Source organism: Periplaneta americana, chromosome 5, assembly GCF_040183065.1.
Source record: "Periplaneta americana isolate PAMFEO1 chromosome 5, P.americana_PAMFEO1_priV1, whole genome shotgun sequence".
Taxonomy (NCBI): Eukaryota; Metazoa; Arthropoda; class Insecta; order Blattodea; family Blattidae; genus Periplaneta; species Periplaneta americana.
This window is the reverse complement of record NC_091121.1, coordinates 123,142,351-123,166,148: the sequence shown is the minus strand read 5'-3', so window position 1 is coordinate 123,166,148 and position 23,798 is coordinate 123,142,351. Positions and strand designations below refer to the sequence as shown.

General features: G+C 34.8%; 1 protein-coding gene across 7 annotated transcripts in view; it reads right to left on the bottom strand.

Annotated features, from left to right (window-relative positions):
- The window catches only part of aft (cap methyltransferase 2), a 500,824-nt gene that overhangs the window by 251,227 nt on the left and 225,799 nt on the right, over nt 1–23,798 (bottom strand). For all 7 annotated transcript variants that reach the window (XR_011332243.1, XM_069826496.1, XM_069826502.1 and 4 more), the window contains exon 6: nt 16,277–16,388. Coding sequence is in view for 6 of the 7 variants with exons in the window: in XM_069826496.1 (XP_069682597.1) it covers nt 16,277–16,388 (112 nt within the window). In the remaining variant the exon portion in view is untranslated. The remainder of the gene's footprint in view (nt 1–16,276; nt 16,389–23,798) is intronic.

The following is a 23,798-nucleotide window of genomic DNA, read 5'->3' as shown; positions in this document are numbered from 1 at the left end:
CATACATAAAATATTACTATGGTATTTACCTGTTTGACACTAACAGATGTACAGCAGACCAGATCAGGAGACACTAGTACACTGAGAAGTGCAGCGTGCTATACTGATATTTATCATCATCACCATACAAGGATTAAGCCTTAGGCTCTTTCCGGTTTCATGAAAGCTAGAATTGTTAAAATTTTTCAGACCATCTTCTGTGTGGGCGTCGAATATTTCTCTTTCCCTAAGGTCTATAATTTAAAACAGTTTTGGAAATCTTTCTTCTGGCATTCTATCAATATGTTGTTTCCAGGCATTCCTATATTTAACTATTCGATCAGTGAGTTTGAAAATATTTAATTCTTTTCTTATATCTTCATTTCGTTTTTTTATCTAGTAGAGTACATCCTGCTATATTTCTTAGAAATCTCATCTCTATTGCTTCCAATCTTTGTTCTTGTCTTTGTGATCATCCAACATTCCGATCCATACATTATTATATTATTACTATTATTGGGTTATTTTACGACGCTGTAACAACATCTAAGTTATTTAGTGTCTGAATGAAATGAAGGTGACAATACCGGTGAAATGAGTCCGGGGTCCAGCACCGAAAGTTACCCAGCATTTGCTTGTATTGGGTTGAGGGAAAAACCCCGGAAAAAACCTCAACCAGGTAACTTGCCCCGACCGGGATTCGAACCCGACCCACCTGGTTTTGCGGCCAGATGCACTGACCGTTACTCCACAGGTGTGGACTCCATACATTAATATAGGAACAGCAATTACTTTATAAAATTTCATTTTTGTTTCCTTTCTCGAATTTTTAAGGGTTCTTTTAATAGTGCCACACATCAGATTAAATTTATTTATTTTATCATTAGTATCTTCACTTTTAATATAGGATAAGTTAAAACTTAAATATTTAAAACTATTCACTTGCTCTAAAATTGTATTATCAATTACTATTTTTGCTCTTAAGGAATCATGCCCTTTAAATGCTAAAATTTTAGTTTTATTCTTTGATATTCTTAAATTATAATTGGCACTTATTTCTTCCAATGTAAAAATGGCTGTTTGTAGATCATCGGCAAATAATATTGTATCTAACAATTTATTATTTATTTTGAAATGTTTATTTAAACTGATCTGCCATTTTAAAATGACTTCACCTAACATATTCACGTCATCAACATAGACAAGAAGCTGATGTAACCCGTTCAATTCCAAATGCTGTCTGTTATCCTAAACTTTCCTAATGGCATATTTTAAAGCAAAGTTAAAAAGTAAAGATGATAGTGCAGTGAGGAAAGTGAGACAGTATGCACCGGTATGGAATACTGGCACTGGTTTCTATGGCCAGAAAACATACCGTTAGTGAAAAACAACATACTGTCACTGAAAAAATGTGATCCATAAAAATTTCTTTATATATTTCTTTACAGCAAAGAGTACACCTGTTTGCTTCGTAAATCTAAACCACAGCCATCTGGAACTGTATTCAACGTGTATTTAAACACGTTTATTTGATAAGTCAACCCCTGGAAAACTTACAACAGTAGTATTTCAAATATAGAAGGCTTGGTCTGTAGCTTGTGGTGGTCATTATTGCCAATTTAGTGACTGTGTTATTTTTGTTGTTGTACTTTTTATTAATAATTAAGTAAGGAACTTTGAACCTTTAACATTATTTTAAATTATAAATCTCAGTGGACATTGGAAAATAATCTAGTAAATAACTGAAGTAACTTGAAATTATTTTATCACGAAAATTAATGTGTTGTGTAAACTTCAAAGATCCGCTTTACTGACTGCAGGAAACAATTTATTGTATACATCATGTATGTATATGTTGTAAGGAAAGGGGTAAGCCTTTTTTAAATCGGGGTATGCAAGGGAAAAATCTTGGGGTAGCATACCGCCTCTGGTTTTTTTCCACTTCCCTCACTGTGATAGTGCATCTCCTTGCTTTAGCCAGCAGTGAATTGGAAAAATCATCAGATAGAAACTAGCCTATACAGACTCTGTTGTAAGTTTCACTGAGACACATTTTAATTAATCGAACTAGTTTCTTGGAAATACCAAATTCAATAAGATTATACAAAACTTCTCAACCACTCACATGCCTTTTTCAAATCTATGAATAACTGATGTATTGTACCCTTATACACCCATTTTTCTCCAATATCATTTGAATTCAAAAAATCTGATCAATAGTCGATCTATTACGCCTAAAACCGCACTGATGATCTCCAATAATTTCATCTACGTTCGGAGTTAATCTTCTCAAAAGAATACTGGACAAAATTTTGTACGACATCAACAAATGTGATATTCCTCGAAAGTTACTACAGTTAGTCTTTTCTCCCTTCTTAACAATAGGTACGATTATGGACTCCTTCCATTCCTCTGGTACAATTTCCTTTTCCCAAATAGCAAGTACAAGCTTATAAATTTCGTTAGATAATGCGCTTCCACCCTCTTGTATTAATTCTGCTGGAATTTGATCGATACCTGGAGTCTTATAATTTTTAAATTTTCTATCGCAATTTCGACTTCAGAAAGTGTGGGTTTGAGTATAAATGGCTCAGCAGTTTGTATTTGAATTTCGTCTCGATCATTTCTATTTGGCCTATGTACAATTAGTAGTTGAACAAATTGGTTTTTTCATCTGTTCAGGATTGAATGAGATTCTACAAACAAGTCACCATTCTCATCCTTGATCACGTTTACTCTTGTCTGATATCCGTTCTTAAATTGTTTTATACCCTTATATAAATCTCGAATGTTTTTATTCTCAATATTTGTTTCTACCTTATTCAGTTTTTCCTTCAAGTAACCTCTCTTTTTATTCCTAAGTGTACGACTTACCTCCCGTCTTTCATTGAAATAATTATCTCTATTCTCCTCAACTGGATCCTGTAAGACTTTCAATTTTGTCTGTTTCCTTCTTTCTACTACCACTGAAAGTACGAATGTCTACAATACTAGTATGTCTGTGTTTATCTATCTTCATCAAACCATGGTTTCTTTTTCTTAGTTTCATAATAACCTATGCTCTGCTAAGCTTCAATTTTGGTACTATCTCTGATATTTTCCCACATGCTATTAACATCTAACTCTTTCTCAACTTCGTCGGAACTTCCTAAAGTGGCAAACCTATTCGAAATTTCGACCTGATAATGTTGCTTAATTTCCTCGTGCTTTAATTTCAGAATATTGAATTTACTAATATTAACTTGTTGCTCTAATCGCTTGGCTACTAAGTCTTTCTCTTAATTCTCCAATTATCAAATAATGGTCAGAATTACAGTCTGCCCCACTGAAAGTTCGAACATCTACACTTCTAGTATGTGTCTGTTTTTTTTTTTTTATTTTATTAGGTTATTTTACGACACTTTATCAACATCTTAGGCTATTTAGCGTCTGAATGAGATGAAGGTGATAATGCCGGTGAAGTGAGTCCAAGGTCCAACACCGAAAGTTACCCAGCATTTGCTCATATTGGGTTGAGGGAAAACCCCGGAAAATACCTCAACCAGGTAACTTGCCCCGACCGGGAATCGAACCTGGGCCACCTGGTTTCGCGGATAGACGCGCTAACCGTTACTCCACAGGTGTGGACATGTGTTTGTTTATCTATCAAGATATGATCTATTTGATTGTGTGTCAATTCATCTGGAGAAGTCGAAGTATATTTAAGTATATCCTTATGTGGGAATGACAATTAAATTTTTTGATCTGGGAAAGTTGACTAACCTAACTCCATTGTCATTAGTAGACTAGACAGCATTTCGAAAGGTGGTCAGCTGCTATATGCGCCGTAGCATTTCTGGTATGTGACGTCACAAGATTGTACGGTAGAACTAATCAGAATCAGTCTATAACAAGTATTTCTCGAGTTCGTTTGTTCACGTGTGAGTGTTTCAATACATTAAATAAGTAAAACTAACATTTACTGTGTGTATGTAAGGTAAATAAATCGAAGAAGAGACTGTAAAAAGACAAGTATTGCACAAGCAGGCGCGAGAAATAGTGTTTAAGATGTATAATTATTTTAAAAACGTTGACAAGCAGAACGCTGGAGGCCATCTTAATGTTGGCTGCAACATTATCAACGCGCAAGAAACGGCCGCAGAAGCATGTGGTGTGAAATTGAGAACCGTGCAAAAGATACTGTTAGTGAAGGAAAAAGGATTTGTTTGGTGTCATGCTTATAGTAATCAATGGCTAAGGTCATTATTGTCTTTTGATAATTTAAACTCTCTCCTGCACTATTTGTATTGTAGGCTTACGTGCGTGTGAAGTACGATGTGGCAATGTTGTACACTGCCTTGCTCTCTCCATCTGTCTCTCTCAACGCAAATGCTAACAGACTACACCCTTCTGAATTGCCATCGACTCTAGTTGATTTAAAAATATCCTCCCGTCCTACTTTAGTGTTGAAATTCGCCCATAAAATTTTCATGTGATATATGGATAACTGATCAAAAGTATGTTCCAATTCCTCATAGAAGCTATCCTTTACATGGTCGTCTTTCTCTTCTGTAGGAGCGTGAGCATTTATAATTACGATATTGCACCTCTACCCTTAAGTACTAAATATGATAACATGTCACTGATAAATTCGACCTTTTTTACTTTTGATTTTATTCTTTTATGAACAAAGAATCCTGTTCCTAATTGGTGATTATTGTTTCCTTCCCCATAATACAACAAGTAATCTCCTATTTGTGATATGCCATTCCCATCTAACCTAACCTCTTGTACTCTCACGAAGTCTATTCTATATCTAGCTAGTTCTTTTGCTACTAATGTTACTCCTACTGTTCTATAAAGACTAGTTACATTCCAAGTACCAAATCTTACAACCAGAGATCGGAACTTTGGCAGAATGACTTATTAAATGTGTTAAATCTATCTTCATTTTGAAAGTAAATCTGTACAAATTATACGTTTGTGATTGAAACGTCACAGTTTTATGTTGCCCTTTTCTGCCTTTTCAAATATAAATGCCTAATTTACAAAATAAATGCTTTTTTTTGCCTTTATTTGATTATTTATCTATTAATTATCAATTTATTATTAAAATGCCTATAACCGCTATAACCGCTACAATGAAAGTGACTTCACCAAATGTATATTATTGTCTTTCAGTCAGTTCATATTCTCTTTGCAACAATGAGTGCTGCCATGCAAAAATGTATAACAGTAAGTGTTTTAATTATCGCTCGTGTTTATTTGACAAGGCAACAATAAGTGTGGGTCTAACATTATTTTTAACGGTTATTTTTCTTTCAGTTCTCATTGCGACGTTGTTGTAGCTAGCAGCAAGATGCCGAAACTCAGTGTTCCTTTATGCAGTAAATTGCAAAGTTACGTTAATACTTTTCAATCCGATGTATTTTGTACTGACGGTAAAGTACTTACATGCAAAATATGTGAGCAGTCAGTGAACTATGAAAAGTAATATTTCATATCACAACATATCAGTACAACCAAACACAAAAATGCACTTTCAAAGGCTACTGGGAAGAAGATTTCTTTGCTTTCAACAGTAATTGCAACATTGAGTCAAAAATCTCAATTTGCATTAGACTTATGTAAAGCTTTTCTTGCTGCCGAAATCTTTGTGGAAATTACAGAATCTTATATTAAGACAGTTTTTGAAGAAGTATATGAACGAATTTGTGCCTAGCAAGTCAAGTTTGCGAAAATGTTACTTAAGCGAATGTTACAATGACACAATGAAAATTATTAAAGATAAAATTAAAAATAAGATCTGGATTTCCATCGACGAGGTACCTGATCCTATGGGTCATTTCAATGCCAATGTCATTGTTGGGCCATTACATCCTTCAGAAGATGAATCAATGAAACCATTTCTGCTTACAACAGAGTGTCTGGAGAAAGTTAACAATTCAACTATCGTGCAGTTATTCACCAAATCATTACAGTTACTGTGACCTGAAGAAATTCAATACGACAACGTATTACTTTTCATCAGTGACACTGCACCATAGGGGATGGTGTTGTACCTTGAGTCATTCATCATTTCTCTGCCATCTGTGTTTTGAAAAATTAAATATTACAATCAAGTTACATATTTGTACACAAGAGTCCTCTCACAAAGCTTGGTGATCTTCAGATACAGTGGTTTGCTTTCTTTGTGAAGAAATTTGTTTTTGATCTCAGAAAGTACTTTATTTGTAGTGTGTTCTTAATTTTTTTTTACGGGGCTGTGTTATAATTCAAGACATTTCTAATAGTAAGATAAGATCTTTGTTTCTTTCTTGTTCGAATGGTATATTAGGTTATTGTTAGAATATAACCTAACTTTTGAAACATGATTTTCAGTTCACAATGAGCAGTAGTTGTTACCTCAGTCCACTTGAAGCGTTGAACTGATAATGAGCAGAAGTGTACAAATCATTATAAATTATTAGTTAATTTAATACTAACGGACACACCAGAAAAAGAAGAAATTGAAAAAAGTAGACTAAAAAAAGAAAAACCCAAAGAGGCAGCTTTCAGAGAAGAAACTTCAGAAGAAGAACAAGACATTGATGAATTGATATTACAGGATTCCAGTGATGATGACCTAACAACTTTGCTGGAAAAAGAGAATGCTGATTACGATGATGATGGAAACTCTGAAGAAGGCATAAGAGAAGGAAATTATACACTTGTCCGTTTTGCTGGAAAGAAGAAAGTTTCACATTGCATAGCAAAAGTGTTGAGTGTTGATGAAGAAGAGTGTGAAGTCCAATTTCTGAAAAAACTTCCTGACTCCAACAAGTTTGTTATGGCGAAAGATAATGAATATAGTGTGCCTTTAAGTGACATAGTCATGAAGCTACCACCTCCCTACCAACAAGGTTAATCTAAGAGACAAACTTCCCAACTACAATTCGCAGTTGATTTCAGTAGATATGATGTTAAATAGATCGATTTTGTGTTTGTTATCTGCTTAAAATGCATTATTGCATGAACGTGTTGCAAAGGAATTGCATCTTTAATTTGTTTCCTATTATATTCCAGAAGTTTCGTGATTTTTAGATATGTACACTTTGCATTCATATTTAAGTTTATCCACAATTTGTATTCTTGTTTCTTTTCTTGTAGGCTAAATGGCTAAATTTATAATGTGACCCATGGTAAAACATCGGGTGACCCAAGGTACAACCTCATGTTGTACCATGGTCCATTACACTTGTATACATTTAATTGAATATAAAAATTATCAACAGTAATCTCACTAGACGTTTTGATTTATCTAGAGAAAATCAAAACTCGAGTGGGATTTAATTGACTATTACACGATTAGAAGAAAGTATATAAAGATTAGAAGTAACGAAGTACAATACAATAAAATATTAATTGACTTACGAAAATACAACTGTCTTCAAATGTATTATTGTACCATCTCAACATTACACATATTACACTAGATGCATGCTAGATGGCAGTAGTGAGCAATGCCTTCTCGTCGAGAAGTTCTCGATCTATACACGATGGCAATGTTACTAGTCAAGAAGACTTTGTTGATTCAGTTTCATTTTTATTAAAACAATTGCATTCCACTTCAATTATCCGAATCCCAGTAATCAACGTCACTTGACAGATGATTTTCAATAAATCTTAATATTAAACAATCTCTGATACGTGACTATCCATAATATCATATAGCAGAAGCTATAACATAACCTGTCGACCTGGTTGGCGAGTTGGTATAGCGCTAGCCTTCTATGCCCAAGGTTGTGTGTTCAATCCCGGGCCAGGTCGATGGTATTTAAGTGTGCTTAAATGCGACAGGCTCATGTCAGTAGATTTACTGGCATGTAAAAGAACTCCTGTGGGACAAAATTCCGGCACATCCAGTGACGCTGATATAACCTCTGTAGTTGCGAGTGTCGTTAAATAAAACATGATTTAAAAAAAAAAAATTATAACACAACCTAACTAATATACACAAGTGTTAGAAAAGTATTAATTAACGACGATGACATAAAAAATAAACATGAATAATTTGAAAAGGAATAATTATTGAATGTACAATTTTCAAATTTGAATGTGGTTGGTGGTTCAATTGATGTTATATTGGACGTGTGAGTAATGGAAGTGGAACTCGTTGATTTAGGCCTACATGATGTATTCAACTTATTCAGGATTTCCGAATGAATAATTTTAAAAGGAATAATTATTGAATGCACAATTTTCAAATTTGAATGTGGTTGGTGGTTCAATTGATGTTATATTGGACGTGTGTGTAATAGAAGTGAAACTCGTTGATTTAGGCCTACATGGTGTATTCAACTTATTCAGGATTTCCGAATGGTGCTCTTCATTTATTTGAAAATCGGATTTCAGAAGATGCATAGGTATGATCAGTGATTTTTATTAATTCTTGTTCTTGAATGCCAATGCGAGTCATATTTGAAACTGCTGTCCATCGACTGGAGTGGTTTGTAATTTTATATATATATATATATATATATATATGACGTCCAGACCAGCGCAGTTTCAAATGCTAGGGACGCGATAAAATTAAACAAATGCTAGGGACACGATAAAATTATGCGATAAGCAGCCATTATTGGTTGAAATACGTCCTTTCGTACCGTTTTATTGGTCAAAAGTAGTATGACGTAGTAAGAGTGTAATAGTCAGAGTAATTAAATTCGTAAATAAAGATTACCAATGATATCTCAAAGAGTAGCTTCATCTTATTTTATAATTTGGACAACCTAATAATCATAATATGGTAAAAATAGATACTAAATGTAAAAATGACCAAAGGTACAACACCTTCCCCTACATGAAAAAGGCTGGAATAACTTTAAAAATGCTATTTCCAAACATGCTTCATGTGACCTGCGTAGCATACGGCTTTCACAGAGTGTCAGAAGAGATACGATGCTTGCTTCCGGATGTCGATAATTTGATTTCCAGTATTAAGAAGATCTTTCTGAAAGTCCCATAAAGAATTCTGACATTTAAATTTATTCCACCAAATATACCGCTGTCCTCCAAACCTATCTTAACGAGATGGGGGACATGGGTTTCCGCAGCACTTTACTATGCTTCAAATTCCCTGACTGTAACTGAAGTGGTGAATGCTCTGGAGGATGAAGCATCTTCAATTGTAGCAGCCAAGAAACTTCTCAATTCTTCAGAAGTGAAAAATGATTTAACTTTCATTGCGGCCAAGTTTGGTTTCCTGCACAAGTGCTCTACCAGCTTCAAGAAAGAGGGCAGCCTTTGACGAAGTCAGTGAAAATTGTGGATGATGCAGTGCAAAGAATGGACAGTGTACCAGGGAAACGTGGTTCATTAGTTAGGGAAAGGTGTAAAAATGTGTTTTTGAAAAATTGTGATCTTGATAAACTTAGAAACATTAAACAAATTCTACAAGGTGACAATTCTATTGCAGTTGAAATAGATCCTAAAATGATGCTATGTTTTAGATTTGCTCCAATAACCTCTGTCGAAGTTGAGAGGTCATTTTCTCATATGAAATATGTGTTATCTGACAGGAGACTCAACATGACCCCAGAGAACTTAAAAAACCATTTGGTTGTCGTGTGCAACAAATAAGGCATTGCAATACACGGGCCTTTTAAAAACATTTTCATTTTTGTGTCAAGTACAACACTAGCATTTTGTTTAAAACTTTAAAGTTCTTTAAAATATGATGATCGAGTTGTTGCATAGTGTAATCTAGTAACTAAATGGGTCTAGTGCAAGGTTTTTGTAATTCCTTTTATTGCGTATTTTAGCTATTTATAATGCCTTTTTGCCTGCCTATTTTAGCTATTTATAATGCCTTTTTGTCTGCCTATTTTAACGATTCATAATGCCTAAACTTCCGGTCTCTGCTCATAACCTTATTCCTCTGCTGTGGTCATGCCAGAGAATCAGTCCCATTCCGAGGCTTATTGTATGGAATCATAACAAGCTGTTTTTTATGGTGATGGGTTGTTAGCCCTTCGCGCAACCCCCAAGCTGGAGGACAACCCCTTATTGGCTGTCCACAACTGTTTATTCAATATATTCGCAGCTATCCTCCATATCAGGAGGCCATCTCCTCTATCCGAAAACTGAGTACGCGCCATGCTATGGTGATAGGGACTCACAATATATGGACTTTTTCCACCTACATAACATATTTAAAAAATCTAATGTTACATCCTTTTGCCAGGGAAGTCTACAATTATGTTCTTTTCTGTCCCATCAGTCAAAATATTGCCAACAACAATACGGTCGAGAGTTTTGCAGAATTCTGGATGCCAGTGTCAAAATAATATTTTAATATTGTATTGCTACTGGGTTTTAAATGGAATTATAGTGGTTTTATCCATACTTAGTTTAAGTCCATTACCATTTATTTGGTATATCGTTTGTCTCCGAAATAGGCCTACTTTTTATAAGCTATAGCTCATTGTCTTCTTCTCTAAGCAGTAACAACAAAAGGAGCATAAATACAGAGTATTACACAATTTTGTTCATTAAGAAAGTACTCAAAAGCATATAGGGCAAAGATCTAGTGCAGGAATTCTCAAACTTTTTCAGTCACAGAGCACTTGTCTATGGCAGTAATGCTCACAGAATCCAGTTACATTTTTCCTTCAAATGTTTACTTACCATGATTTGTTATGAAAGAGTATGATAGACAAAACCAACACTTCAGACAAAAACAATGAAATTTTGAATAATGATGATGATACTGGTACATTGCATTAAAATATTTATTTATAATGTGAATAATTTTACTGGGTTTTTTTCTCACTATTGATTTCAATATTTTTCCTTTAATGTGATGAGTGGTACTGTTTTCTTCCCCTTATCTGCTTTATATTTGGCTGGATCGAATATAGTTAAAGTTTCATCTGAGGTTCAGTACAAAGTTAACTGTGGCACTTTATCTTCGTTATAATATATTATATGGAAAAATCCCTGACAAAAGAAAGAAAAACTGAAACAGCCTTTGCTGACAATTCAATCCTTAACACTGCATCAAAACTTTGCCAATGGTTTATTCTGAAAAATTTTCTGCAGTGTAGTCAGAAATGATACCAATAAGTTTTTCATATTGTTGCATCGTCAGGTTACGAGACTTTTTTTAAGTTAAAAAGGGATTCCTTATGTAAGAAATCTATTGCACTTTCGCATCTAGTTTCTCCTGAAAGTATTATGTTTGTATAAGAGGAACTACCTCTTTATAGGAGTGCATTTAGACAAAATTAATAACTTGTCCCATGAAACAAATTTTTATGTAACTTCGTACAGAAGCATAAAAATGTAATCAGAGTTTGTACAGCTGTAAAAAAAATGGGCGCACTCATGAACAGCAAATATTTTCTAAGTTCACTTCGAATAATGGTGATGTTATAGGAGTGCATTTAGACAAAATTAATAACTTGTCCCATACAACAAATTTTTATGAACTTCGTACAGAAGCATAAAAATGTAATCAGAGTTTGTACAGCTGTAAAAAAAAAATGGCCGCACTCATGAACAGCAAATATTTTCTAAGTCCACTTCGAATAATGGTGATGTGATGCAGGCACTTATAGAAGCAGTTTCAGAACTAAGATCTTTAAGCAGGAGTCATTCACATCTGCGTCTTGTAGAGCAGCGATAGTGTCTTCATTTATTGATTTGAAGGTTGTGAGTTCGAGCCTTGTTCAAGTCATCATTTATATTCTGTTATCGTTGTTTAGTGATATAAATAATATTCAAGTTACCACTTATACTCTGTTATCGTTCTTTAGTATTATAAATAATATTCAAGTCATCATTTATATTGTTATTGTTCTTTATTGTTATAAATAATATTCAAGTTATCATTTATATCTTATCATTCTTTAGCAATATAAATAATATTCAACTAAATCATTTGTATTCTGTTATTGTTCTTTAGTGATATAAATAATATTCAAGTTATCATTTCTATTCTGTTATTTTTTGGCGATAAATAATATTCAAATTATCATTTATATTCTGTTATTGTGCTTTAGCGATATAAGTAATATAAATTTAATGTTAGATTTGAAACAATGCATTTGCATTAGTGTTTGTTTTTTCTTCTTATATTATTACATTATACTATCCTGTAACACAATAAAATGAAAAGGAGTAACAAGGATTTGAACCTGAGACGTTGACATCTAAATTCCGACATTCTTCTGACTGAGTCACAGGGACACATGATGTAAAGAAACATATGCAGAAAAATTGACCAAATTCCACTCCAAGATGTCGTGATGATTTGTGGAAGCTCGTCCAGGATGCCTGGGATGCCATGGCTGAGAAATGAAAAGACTAGTCGATTCCATGCTCACTTGACTGCAAGATGTGATCGAGGTGGAAGACAGATTAAATATTGAATCGTGGCTTTTTGGTTTGTTTTTTGAACTTTTAATTGCTTGAATTTTCTAAGGCAATGCCAGTAAGTTTGTTTTGTTTATGCCACAAAAGATAATTTTGTTAAGAATATAATCTTTCTTTCTTTCTTTCTTCCCCATTTGCAGCCATAATGTCAAAATAAATAATGATAAAGTCAAGGCATAATACATTCATGAACCTGATGTTAATCACAAAAACAGTCATAAAAGAGACAGGAGCAATTATAATTTCTCTCTCTCAAAAAAAAAAAAAAAAGCACTTGGTTGTGTTTGAACACATGACCTCAAGAATAATTATAACTGTAGATATCAGACAACATGGTTCAACAAAATGGAACATTGCCTGTCTCCGAATTGTAGCAGAGATACCAGAAGGGAACTTGGTTGCTAGAGAGCGGCCAATTTTTTCTTTTGATAGCTGTATACAAAAAATATATATACATGTAATTCCAATATAGTTTCATAAAAATCTATTATATAGGGCAGAAGTTATTAATTTTATCAAAATGTACTTCCTGTATAGGGATAGTTCCTCATATACGAACGTAATCAGAGTTTCTACACAAAAAATATATGACCTGTAACTCCTGTTCAGAGTTTCATAAACATCTGTTATATAGGACAAAAATTACTAATTTTATCGGAAACTGTTCCCTATAAAGGGGTAGTTCCTCTTACGCAATTGCAATAAGAGTTTCTACACAAAAGGTGTATGCTAGTGTAATTCCTGTACAAAGTTTCATAAATGTGTTATATAGGAGAGAATTTATTTTGTCTAAATTATCCCCTATGAAGAGGTAGTTCCACTTAAACAAATCTAATCAGAATTTGTACACAAAAAATATACGCTCTTGAAATCATGTAGAAAGTTTCATAAAAATCTGTTAAGACATAAGACAAGTTTTAATTCTGTACGGCTAAACTGGTATTTTTACACACTGTCTGATAGACCAACAGATCAACAGACTGACCAACCAACAGACTGGCTAACAAACAGATCAACAGACAGACCGACAGATGGACAGAGAGGCAAGCAGTCAGATAGATTGATGGATCAATGATGAATGAACAGATCGATGGATGGGTGGATGGGTAGATGGGTGGGAGCATGTGTAGATGGGTGGGTGTGGATGGATGGATGGATGGATGGAAGATCGATGGACAGATCGATCAACAGATGGTGGGTGGATGGATGGATTGGTGGACAGATGGATGGATGGAAAGACAGACGAACAGAGACAGGCAAAAGGACGGATGGAGAGAAACAGATTACATTAGATTTGACAAATTGGACAGATTAGATAGGTTTACTGTGTTCTTTGCATCTCATAAAGAGTGTATAATATATTAATAAACATATTGGAATGAAAAATGGCAACCCTTTAACTCTATTAAATATAGAATATAATCTAAATTTAACAGAAGAAATACTGAAATCAGAAGTAAACACTGAAATACTGAAACAATTGTCTTTAGAGACAATTAATATTAGGTACCCTCCACAACACTGGCTTCATTTATACACTGACAGATCCTTGATCTCCAGAGAAAAAGGTGCCGGTGCAGGTGTTACGTGCTGTCTCTTCTCACTTTATAGATCTCTTGGATATGGAACAACAAGTTTTTATGGTGAAATCATTGCAATAAGGGAAAGTCTCAGGAATATTCTATGCCACATCAATAAATTTAGGAATGCAGTTATATTGTCAGACTCCAAAGCAGCTATTCTATCAATAGTCTCTAAACACACACCTTCATCTCAAACAGCAGAAATAACTAAAATGCTCTCTCAATTAATATCACTCAATAAAAGAATTGTATTACAATGGATACCATCCCATTGTGGAATCCTGGGAAACGAGAATGTGGATGCTTTAGCAAAGAAGGGCAGCACTACTACTTACAGACCTGTTACTAAATCTACGTATTACTCTGTGAAAAGATTTATTAAATCTACATACTTAGACTTCAACAAACAAAATTTGATAACACAATCCCAAGGGAAAAAAATGGAACTCTCTGCATCATAATCCACAGTTAATTCCCGATTTACCACGCAAATCGTCTGTAGCAGCATTTAGATTGGCAACAGGCCATGATTGTTTGGCCAAACACCTGCATAGAATTGGAATATATCAGTCCCCTAACTGTCCATTGTGCAACTCAAACCAAGAAATGGATTCGGAACACCTGAAAATCTGTGCTTCAGTGGCTGGTCATGATAATATCTTTGAAAAATATTGGAGTGCAAGAGGTCAAATGACTTTATTGTCAAACGCCTGGCATTAGAAAACAACAACATATTAATAAACATGGACAGCAGATCAATGACTCCATCATTACCTTGGTGGGGGTCATCATATCCTTATTTCTACAGAATAAGTACAGAGTATTCCGTCACCTGTTTACACCTGGTACTCTTTACAACACCTGGCTGAGGTAGAGCAGTGGATTTGTGACATGGTTTTCCCATGCAGGAGAACTTAACTTTGTGTTACATCAATGTCTGATCTATTGCTTCCAAACAAAGTTCACATCTTCTAAAAATGTTCACTGACTCATAGCAAAGTTGTTCATGTGGAATGGGATAAATCTCCTCCCTAATGTTTTCTTGCAATTATTCTAAAGAACGAAGATTGTTTGCATGAACTTTCTTTTTCAAAGTACATTACTTGATAAATAAAAATTGCAGAGATTTAAATCAGGGGACCTAATATCTAATCTGGAATCTGTAGTGCGAAATTTTCTCGCCACATTAAGAATTGTTGCCATGCCTGACATCAGGGCATTAGGATAGATCCTACAAAACTTTTTCTGCACTCTTCTCCACGATCCAAACTTTGTGAATGTGTTATTAATGAACACTAAATTTCATATTCCACTGATGAACACACATAGTAGAGTACAAACACGTCTTACAACAACAAGTCTAAGAGTCACGCTACCTGTAGTCTGGCAATTGGCATGCCTCAACAACAGCCATTACTGTGTTATCAGAGAATGACATATTCCTAACTCGGCTGAGCTAAATGCTCACTGGATACCCTGTATAATTGTTTGTCTTCTTTACAATTTCAAGTTGGTCAACAAAGAGACTTCTGGCAATCAGACAACTGCTACTATTAAGAACTTCAAAAGAGAACATAGAAAGGTCGAGCTTGAAAATCTAGGATTGCTCCGTGAAATCAATGCAACTAGACTAGTGGTCTCAGACAGTAATCGAGGGTTTGCTGTTAACATAGAGAAACTGTTTGATGTGGCAAACATAATAAATAGTAAAATATCTATGGTGCAGATGGCAGTCACAGTTGAACTGTTGAAGCATTTTAATAGTCAGATGTTACTTTTCATTCAGTTATGTCAAAGGGAAAATACTGAAAAGGAGAACAGTGTTGATGTCATAGATACTTCACTACATAACAAAAAAAGACCTCCTTGAATTTGTTCAGTGTTTTGTTAAATACTGTGGATACATTGTTTAAAATTACACAGCAAGCAGGCAATTTTGTCATATGATTACATTCTTACAGACTTAAGAACCAATGCTTCTCAGAAACTCTGGAAAAGCAAATGAACATGTATTTGGGTTTTGCATGTGATAAGGTCTTGATAATTTTCAACAATAATGGCACAATAAGTGTTGCTTTTAACTTGCTATGGCTACGTATTTTTACACAGCTCTTATATTTATTTATTTATTCATTCATTCATTATTTCTCAGGGTCTCTACATATAAATGTGATGTCACAGTACACGAGGTTAAGAATTAATGTCTTTAACTTTATATTACACCATCCAGATTACAAGAATGGTAACTTGTAAAGTGACAATCACAGCTTGCTTGAAATATACTGCATATAATTCATTCATATATTTGCAAAATTTACCTTTTGAAAGTATGTGGAGAGCAGAAACTGCCTCACAATAATGAAGTGAAGAAACAATGGACTCTTGTTCACCAGGATCTTCCTGGCAGTCAATACTACCATCTGCAGTTACCTGAAAAATGTTGACAAGTAAATTAGTGTTTGTCAATATATTTACTTGTAAAATGTTAGCACTTTGCTTATTCTTAAAACTTTTATTATCAAAGTGTGAAAAGTGAGATACAGTAGAGAATTCTAGACTTCTGTGAAATGTTTTGTAACAAATTTTGGCAAGTGATACAAAAATGTTGTAAATTATACAGTAAGATGTGTGCAAACTAGGAAAGAACGTTACAAATTTTCTCTGAATCTAACTTCGTCTTATACACGGTGTATCTCTTGCCCCTAATCGTCTAAACTTTTTAAGCCACTTTCAGATGGCGCTATTATGTCATTTTTGCTGTGTACACAATATCACTTGAAACTGCACACAACATAACCTATCTCGTTTGACGAGCTGTGAACGTACAATTGCTCAGCACTTCAGCGTCTGATGACAATGAGCTGAAGTCACAAGCTGCAAGTTTCTATATAATCTCTTGCAATACAGTTCCTAGTCCATCTGATGCCATCAATCTACATATTAATGAGTCCAGAACACATGTATTGACTTCAATCAGGTTTCTTTTACCCCCTAAGACCTGTCACTTTTGATTTACAATATTTCTTTTATAAGTGTTGTTTTTTAGTGGTGTGAGTACAGGTCAATAGACTACCACATTAAGTTAATCATGTGTTGCTTCTGACCGATAGTCCTGATCACTTATAACAGATTGATCAACCTAATGCATTGTCACACAGCCTCATGGAGTGTGTCGCGAAATTTTGGAAATGAAAAACAAATTTTATGCACTCCACCAAGTATCTTTTTTGATATGGTACATTTTATTTTGAGGCAGACTTCATCAGTGAAATGTGAACACCTGCAACAATGCTCAGTTTAATTTTTCCGCCTGGCGATAATTCAAATGAAAGTGAACACCTGCCCCATGTTTAGTAATTCGTTTACTCTTCCCACTTCGTAATTAGCAAAGTTAAGAATTGTCAGAACATATTGGTCAGTATCAGTATACATGTGTGAGCAGGTGAATCAAGTTCTGGGTTAGATGACGGCAGTGTAATTCAAATAATGTGAGTGCAAATTCCCTTTAGGGTTCACAAAAGCATACTGCGTTCTGTAAATGAGGAGCTCCGAAACAAAACCTGTTAAGTCCACCTCTGATCGAAATTGAGTTTGAAGCAGATTCTTACTCTACGAAATGTCCTGCATCGATCTACAGTTTCTATTCGGTTCTCACTCCATTGCATCCCTGTTAAAACTGCGGTCGAAATCGAGTGTTTGTTTCATAATCCATTCAGTCCACCGCTCCAGTCGGAACAAACCCCGTTAAGTCAGCAGACTCAGACTTCTGTTTATTCTGCAGCCACATAATTTTATTAGTTCATTGTTGCAGCTGCATCTGCTGCTGGAGGCTTATCTATGTTACTGCAATGGCATCATTGTTGGTGTATAAATTACACATTTTTAATAATTTAAGCAGGAGAATAAAATTATATTCGTAGAAAATAAATCAGTCTCGCAATAGTGCTCTAGTAGTATAATGCCATGGAGAATAGTGTCTGTCTTAGAGGGATCTTCAGGGTCCAGAAAGAGGAAAAGAATGACGGAGACAAGGCGAAAGGAAGAATATGAAGCCAGGTACAATATTAAATTAAATCTCCACTGTAAATTAAATGAAAATAATGTAGTCCTGAGTTAAAGAGTTCGTAAAAATGCCATGGATATACGACTCCACAATTTCATTCTAGATATTATAATGATAAGGATCATGGTCTCATTAAATTTGAACCTCCCGGTAGTCACAAGGAAGGGCACTTCATATGCTGTTCGATCCCCGCATATAGTTTTATAAAGCCCAGAAAAAGGGTTTATGCACATCACAACAAAGTGGAACAAGACAGGCTTCTAGCTTCATTGATGTCTGTTTCATCCACGAAGAGGCGACATCAACGAAAACACGATTTCGGAAAATTGAACAGTCTTATTGTAAAATATATGTTAAGAGGGTTTTTGAATGTAGTAATCATGTTCATGATAGCGTACATAATAATTTATGCATTCGTAAGCATCTCAAAAATTCCGATATGGGTAGCACAATGGTAGAGTGCCCGTCAATGAACTCAAAGGTTGCGTGGAAAGATGGGGTGACGATCGTAGGTCAAAACGGTCTCAAAAAAGAGACGATGTGTTATTACATTTATATCAAACTCGAAAGCATGTGAAAGCCACTACTCTCGCGGAAAAAGTAAGAGATTGTACCTTCTTTTAATCTCAGTATAAGCAAACTACATAAAATTTATAATTCCAGTGTCAGACTCTTTGAAAGTAAGATAGTGGTTCTTTTACAACATTTTTTCCACTGGATTCAAGTTGGGGTTTGGTACACCTGCTACCGACACATGTAGATATTGTGCAAGAATACATCATGAAGTGCAATCCTCCGTCAGCAGTAAGAAAAAGGAAGAAACTCGTGCTGCACTCATCGTCCACAAAACCAGAGCAAAGAAATTCTACAAAATGTTGAAAGAAACTCCATAAAATTCTGACACAATTTGTTTCGATTTACAACAGGTTCAGCCGTGGCCGAAACTACCAATAAGTAAGGCTTTTATGTTACACAGATTAGTTTCTATGCATTCTGTATTACAGATGTTGAGAACAAATCCCCTAACTTTTACTGCCTAACTGAAAACAGGCAAGCCGAGGACCAAAAGAAGTACCTTCGGCTGTTACAAATTTTCTTAGCAGACAGAATTGTGATGAATCTGTCTCCACTAAAAGGCTAGTTCCAGACGGTTGTGGAGGCCAAAATCGAAATTCAATTCTTGTACATGCTCTATAGTGGTGGCTTCTGAAAAAATCATCACAATCTGTGAAAGACATACGTATGATTTTTCCTGGTCAAGGTCATTCATATCCTCCCAACAGGTAGGGCGTTTGACATAACAGAAAAAAGCATTGTGAAGGCACTCTGAAATATTTATGCATGAAGACTACCACAATTTCTGTCGTAATGTGGACAGAGTTTCCGTTCTGGGGATAAATTAGATAGTTCAAGACTTCAAGGCATCTACCTCCAAAGTCCATAAGCTGGAAGGGATCAGTATTATGAAAACGATACGTCTGATGAAGAAAATAAAGGCAGGTAAAACGAATGTAAACATAGCAATGAATGTGTCATATCGACTTGATCATTATTGACGTTTGAAATCATTGTAAAAGAGAGGTTGTCATATGGAAGATATAACTCAGCCCTTGAACATGCCATTTCGCCCAGGTAATGTGAAAACTGCAAAGAAGCTGATGTGGACTGTTTGTTGAAACAAAGATTTGGAGATGAGTGGAGCAACATGCCAAACTACAGTTTTATGCAAGCATTGTTGATTAACAGAAAAACGACACAGAATGAAGAGGAAAATGAAAGATGTGATTGTCTTGGTAAGGAAGAAGGTTTTGGAATGATATAATATTTTATTTTGTGTTTTGATTTGCTTGTGAAGATGACTAAAGCATAATAGTCACAAATTTTGAACCATTAATTCATTAACGATCACTGTAACATGTACTGTTATGAGTTAATTTTGATTTAGTAAGCTTGATTTCCTAAAGTACATACTTGTATTTCGTTAGCTTCCGTTTCTAAAACTGTTTTGTCCATCCGTATGCAAAAAACCAAGTTAAGTCCATCCGAATTTTTTTTTTAAGTTGCGATTATTCCTAATTTAGATGAAACTGATTTTCAGCACTAGTAATTTTGTTATCAAGAAAGAGTCCTTTTTACAAAAGTGGTTTCTTTTAATTTTTATATGCAAAAGTTTAAGCGGTAGAAGTTTTTCGTCTTTTCTGAAAATTTATGATTTGTGGACTTAACGGGTTTTGTTTTGGAGCTCCTCAAATATAATGATGAATACTTTCAATATGGTTTTATGTGGCGTGGAGATGAATATAAACAAAATCCCGAGTGTTTTATGTCCTGAAATGTTTTGTCAAATCAGTCGATGGTGCCGAATAAACTAAAAAATACATGTAGCTTCAAAATCAAGAGAATATTTTGAATGTCTTTTGAAGTCACAGGAAAAGTCCTCTAGTGCATTAGTAAAATGCATTTCTGTGTCTGACAAAGCATCGTTGCATGCTTCATATGTAGTTTCTGAATTAATAACCCAACAGAAAAACCCTCATAATATTGACGAGGAACTAATATTACCAGCCACAAAAGAAAATTGTGAAAATTATGTTTAGTGATGCTGTGGAAGAAGAAATATCCAAAATTCCGTTATCAGACAACACTGTTAGTCGCAGAATAAAAGAAATGTCTTATGACATTGAAATTAATGTGAACCGTAAATTAGTGGGGGATACTGTGTTTGCTCTACAGCTGGATGAAAACCATGACACAAGTGGTGAGTTGCCAATTAATTAGCTTCATTAGGTTCGAATATAATTTAGATATTATTTAACAATTTTTACTTTGCCAAGAACTCAAAACCACTATTACAGGCAAAGATATTGTGACAGTGGCTGCGCGGAAGATGAGACGAGCTCCGTGGAGCACTGGGCGGCTGCGTGCGGCATAGAGAGGAAAGGAGAACGACTGCATGCTGGGCCGCGGCATAGAGGGGGAAGTAAAGCGACTGCGACTGAGGGGAGAAATCCAGAGAAGTTTCAGGAAGCACCATCCTCTCGCCATCTGTAGATTGTTCGCGAAATCGTAGTTTCTGGAAACTATGGTTTAGTAATAAATACAGGACGCGAGGAGGAGAGAGTAGTTGTTAGTATTGGACAGCGAGCACAGCTTGTGAGTCAGCAGCACCCAGGAGTCTAGGGTTCGACACGCGAGTGAACTTGAGCAGAGTCCAGGTGGAAGGAACGCAGTTGGAAGACTTGTGTTCGAGTGCAGTGGACTGTCTCTGAAAGTCTTGGGTTCGATATACTGTGAACTTGAGTGAATGAGCTAGAATAACTAGCCAAGGCAAACGAACTGGGAACTGAGAGTTTTGTTTTGTAAATAGTGCTTTGTGAACATTACTTGAGATTAGCAGTACATTGTTGTTTTCAATAATCCAAGTGAATTGTCATTGTCGTCTGTGGAGTGCAATAACGAATACAGTGTTGCTGTGTGGAGTGGAAATCCCATTGTTGACGGGAGTGTTTAAATTAAATTATAGAAAGTGATTATTGTTGTGACAAATAAAGTTATATTATTGTCTGAATTAAAAAGTCACAATATTTATGACTGTGTTAATAATTATTTTGTTGAACATAATATTTCTTGGGAAAATTGTATCTCTCTTTACACAGATGAAGCGTTATTAATGGGGAAAATTAAAGGTTTTATAAGTTTCGGGAGAGTAGTGAACTTGACTATAATGACAACTCATTGTTTCTTGCACAGAGGTGTTAATTATGAGAACTGTTGAATGAGGACTTTTAGAATCTGTGTTAAGTACGACTATTAAAATGATAAATTATGTAAAAACAAGACCAGTTAAGTCTAGAGTGTTTCAAAAGTTTTGTGAGTCTATGGGGGCCGAGCATACCAATTTATTGTTGCACTCTGAAACACGTTAGCTTTCTAGAGGTATATCAATGATGCGAATGGTAGAGCTTCAAGACGAGCTTCTTATTCTTTTGAGGACGAAAAGCCAGAGTATCTTAAACTTTTAGAAGACAGTTTTTGGTGTGCGAAACTAGCATACCTTGTCGAAATTTTCGAGAGACTGAACTCTATAAATGCAAGCATGCAACACAAAACAGAAACTAATTACTATTTCAGCCACAAACAAAATTCAAGGATAAAAAAAAAAAAAAAAAAAAAATCTGAAGTTTTCAGAGTCTTCAGTTATAGCAGGTAAATTATTGCCCTTTCCTTTTTCCTTTAGTTGAGAGTTTTGAAAATCGACTTGTTGAAAATGAAAAAAGAATGCCTGAAGAAGTTAATAGCAGAACACTTAAATGCATTACAAACTTCAGTAACAAAGTACTTTCCTAGCTTGTCCATTTCAAAGTTAGAATACTCACAAAATTGCAACTTCATTCAGAAAACTAAAATACAAGATAGCATACAAAACAAATAATACAACACAGAAATATCTAAATAATCACATCAAACATTCAAATAAATATAATTCAACTGGGGTTTACAAACTAAAATGCAATAGTTGCCCACATTTGCACATAGGACAGACTACGCAGAACATATTATCAACAATAATCATGACTACAATAATATAGAAACAGATATGGAAATTCTACACATCACACCAAAAAGTCCACAGTTAAACATCTTAGAACAATACGAAATATACAAACATACAATAACACACCCACAACATATACTTAATACACAATTACAGTTCAATACCCACACATTATTCGACATCATGATACATAGCACACAAACAACCACCCCCACCACAGGAGCAACACACCCCCACCCCTACAACTGACGAATGCAAATAGCAGTATGCAAGATCAACAGGAACATCAGTAGTTCGTAGGACACTGAAGATGACGCAGAACCGGCGTCGAAACGGGCCATCTGTCTAAGGTACATAACCTTTTTTAAAAATGTTAACACTTTTAACATGTCGTTAAACAATTTTAAGTTTTTTAAACGAAATGTTAACATGAACAAGAATCAATGAATTAGAATGAGTATTTTTTTTCTTTTGGTACTTATGGTGAGATCAACATTCAAAATGCCATCAACCTGTCGACAAGAAAAATGAGTGGCTAGATTTATCATGCGATTCTACTATGAAAACAAAATTCATAGACAATTCAGTGCAGTCTTCTTGGATTTATGCATGATATCAGTATCCCATAATTGCAAAGAGGGTAATAAACATTTTGCTATTGTTTTCAATGTCATACTTGTGTGAATCAGCATTTATGCCATGAAAATAGCGAAATTTAAACAAAGGAACAGACTGCTGCATCTTGAAGATGATTTACGTTTTGGCCTGTCAACTATAAGACCATGTGTAGACAAACTCTGTGCAAGCCACCAAGCATAGACTTCACATTAATTTAAATATGCGAGTTTTCAAAAACGATAATAAGAACCTCTTATCGGACATCCAACATAGATAGCTTGGAATTTTGACACATACATTTGTTTTTTTGTAATGTCACTCATTGCTGTTTGATTTTCTTTTTTTAGAATTTTTAATTGTGTGTTAACATCGACGTATCTATAACACTGGATGTCCGACATTACATAGAAGTCATCAGTGTTTTTTTTTTTCTGGCACAATGTGCTGGAATGGTGTTCCGGCACCTTTTTGTTGCATTTTTCATCATGGAACCGAAATGTGTGTGAATAACTATGTTTTTAATATAATTTTTCTTTGAATTCCGCTTAGACCTTGAAAGTCTTAGTTGGACAAAAAGGAGGTTAAAAATGACAAAATTCCCATG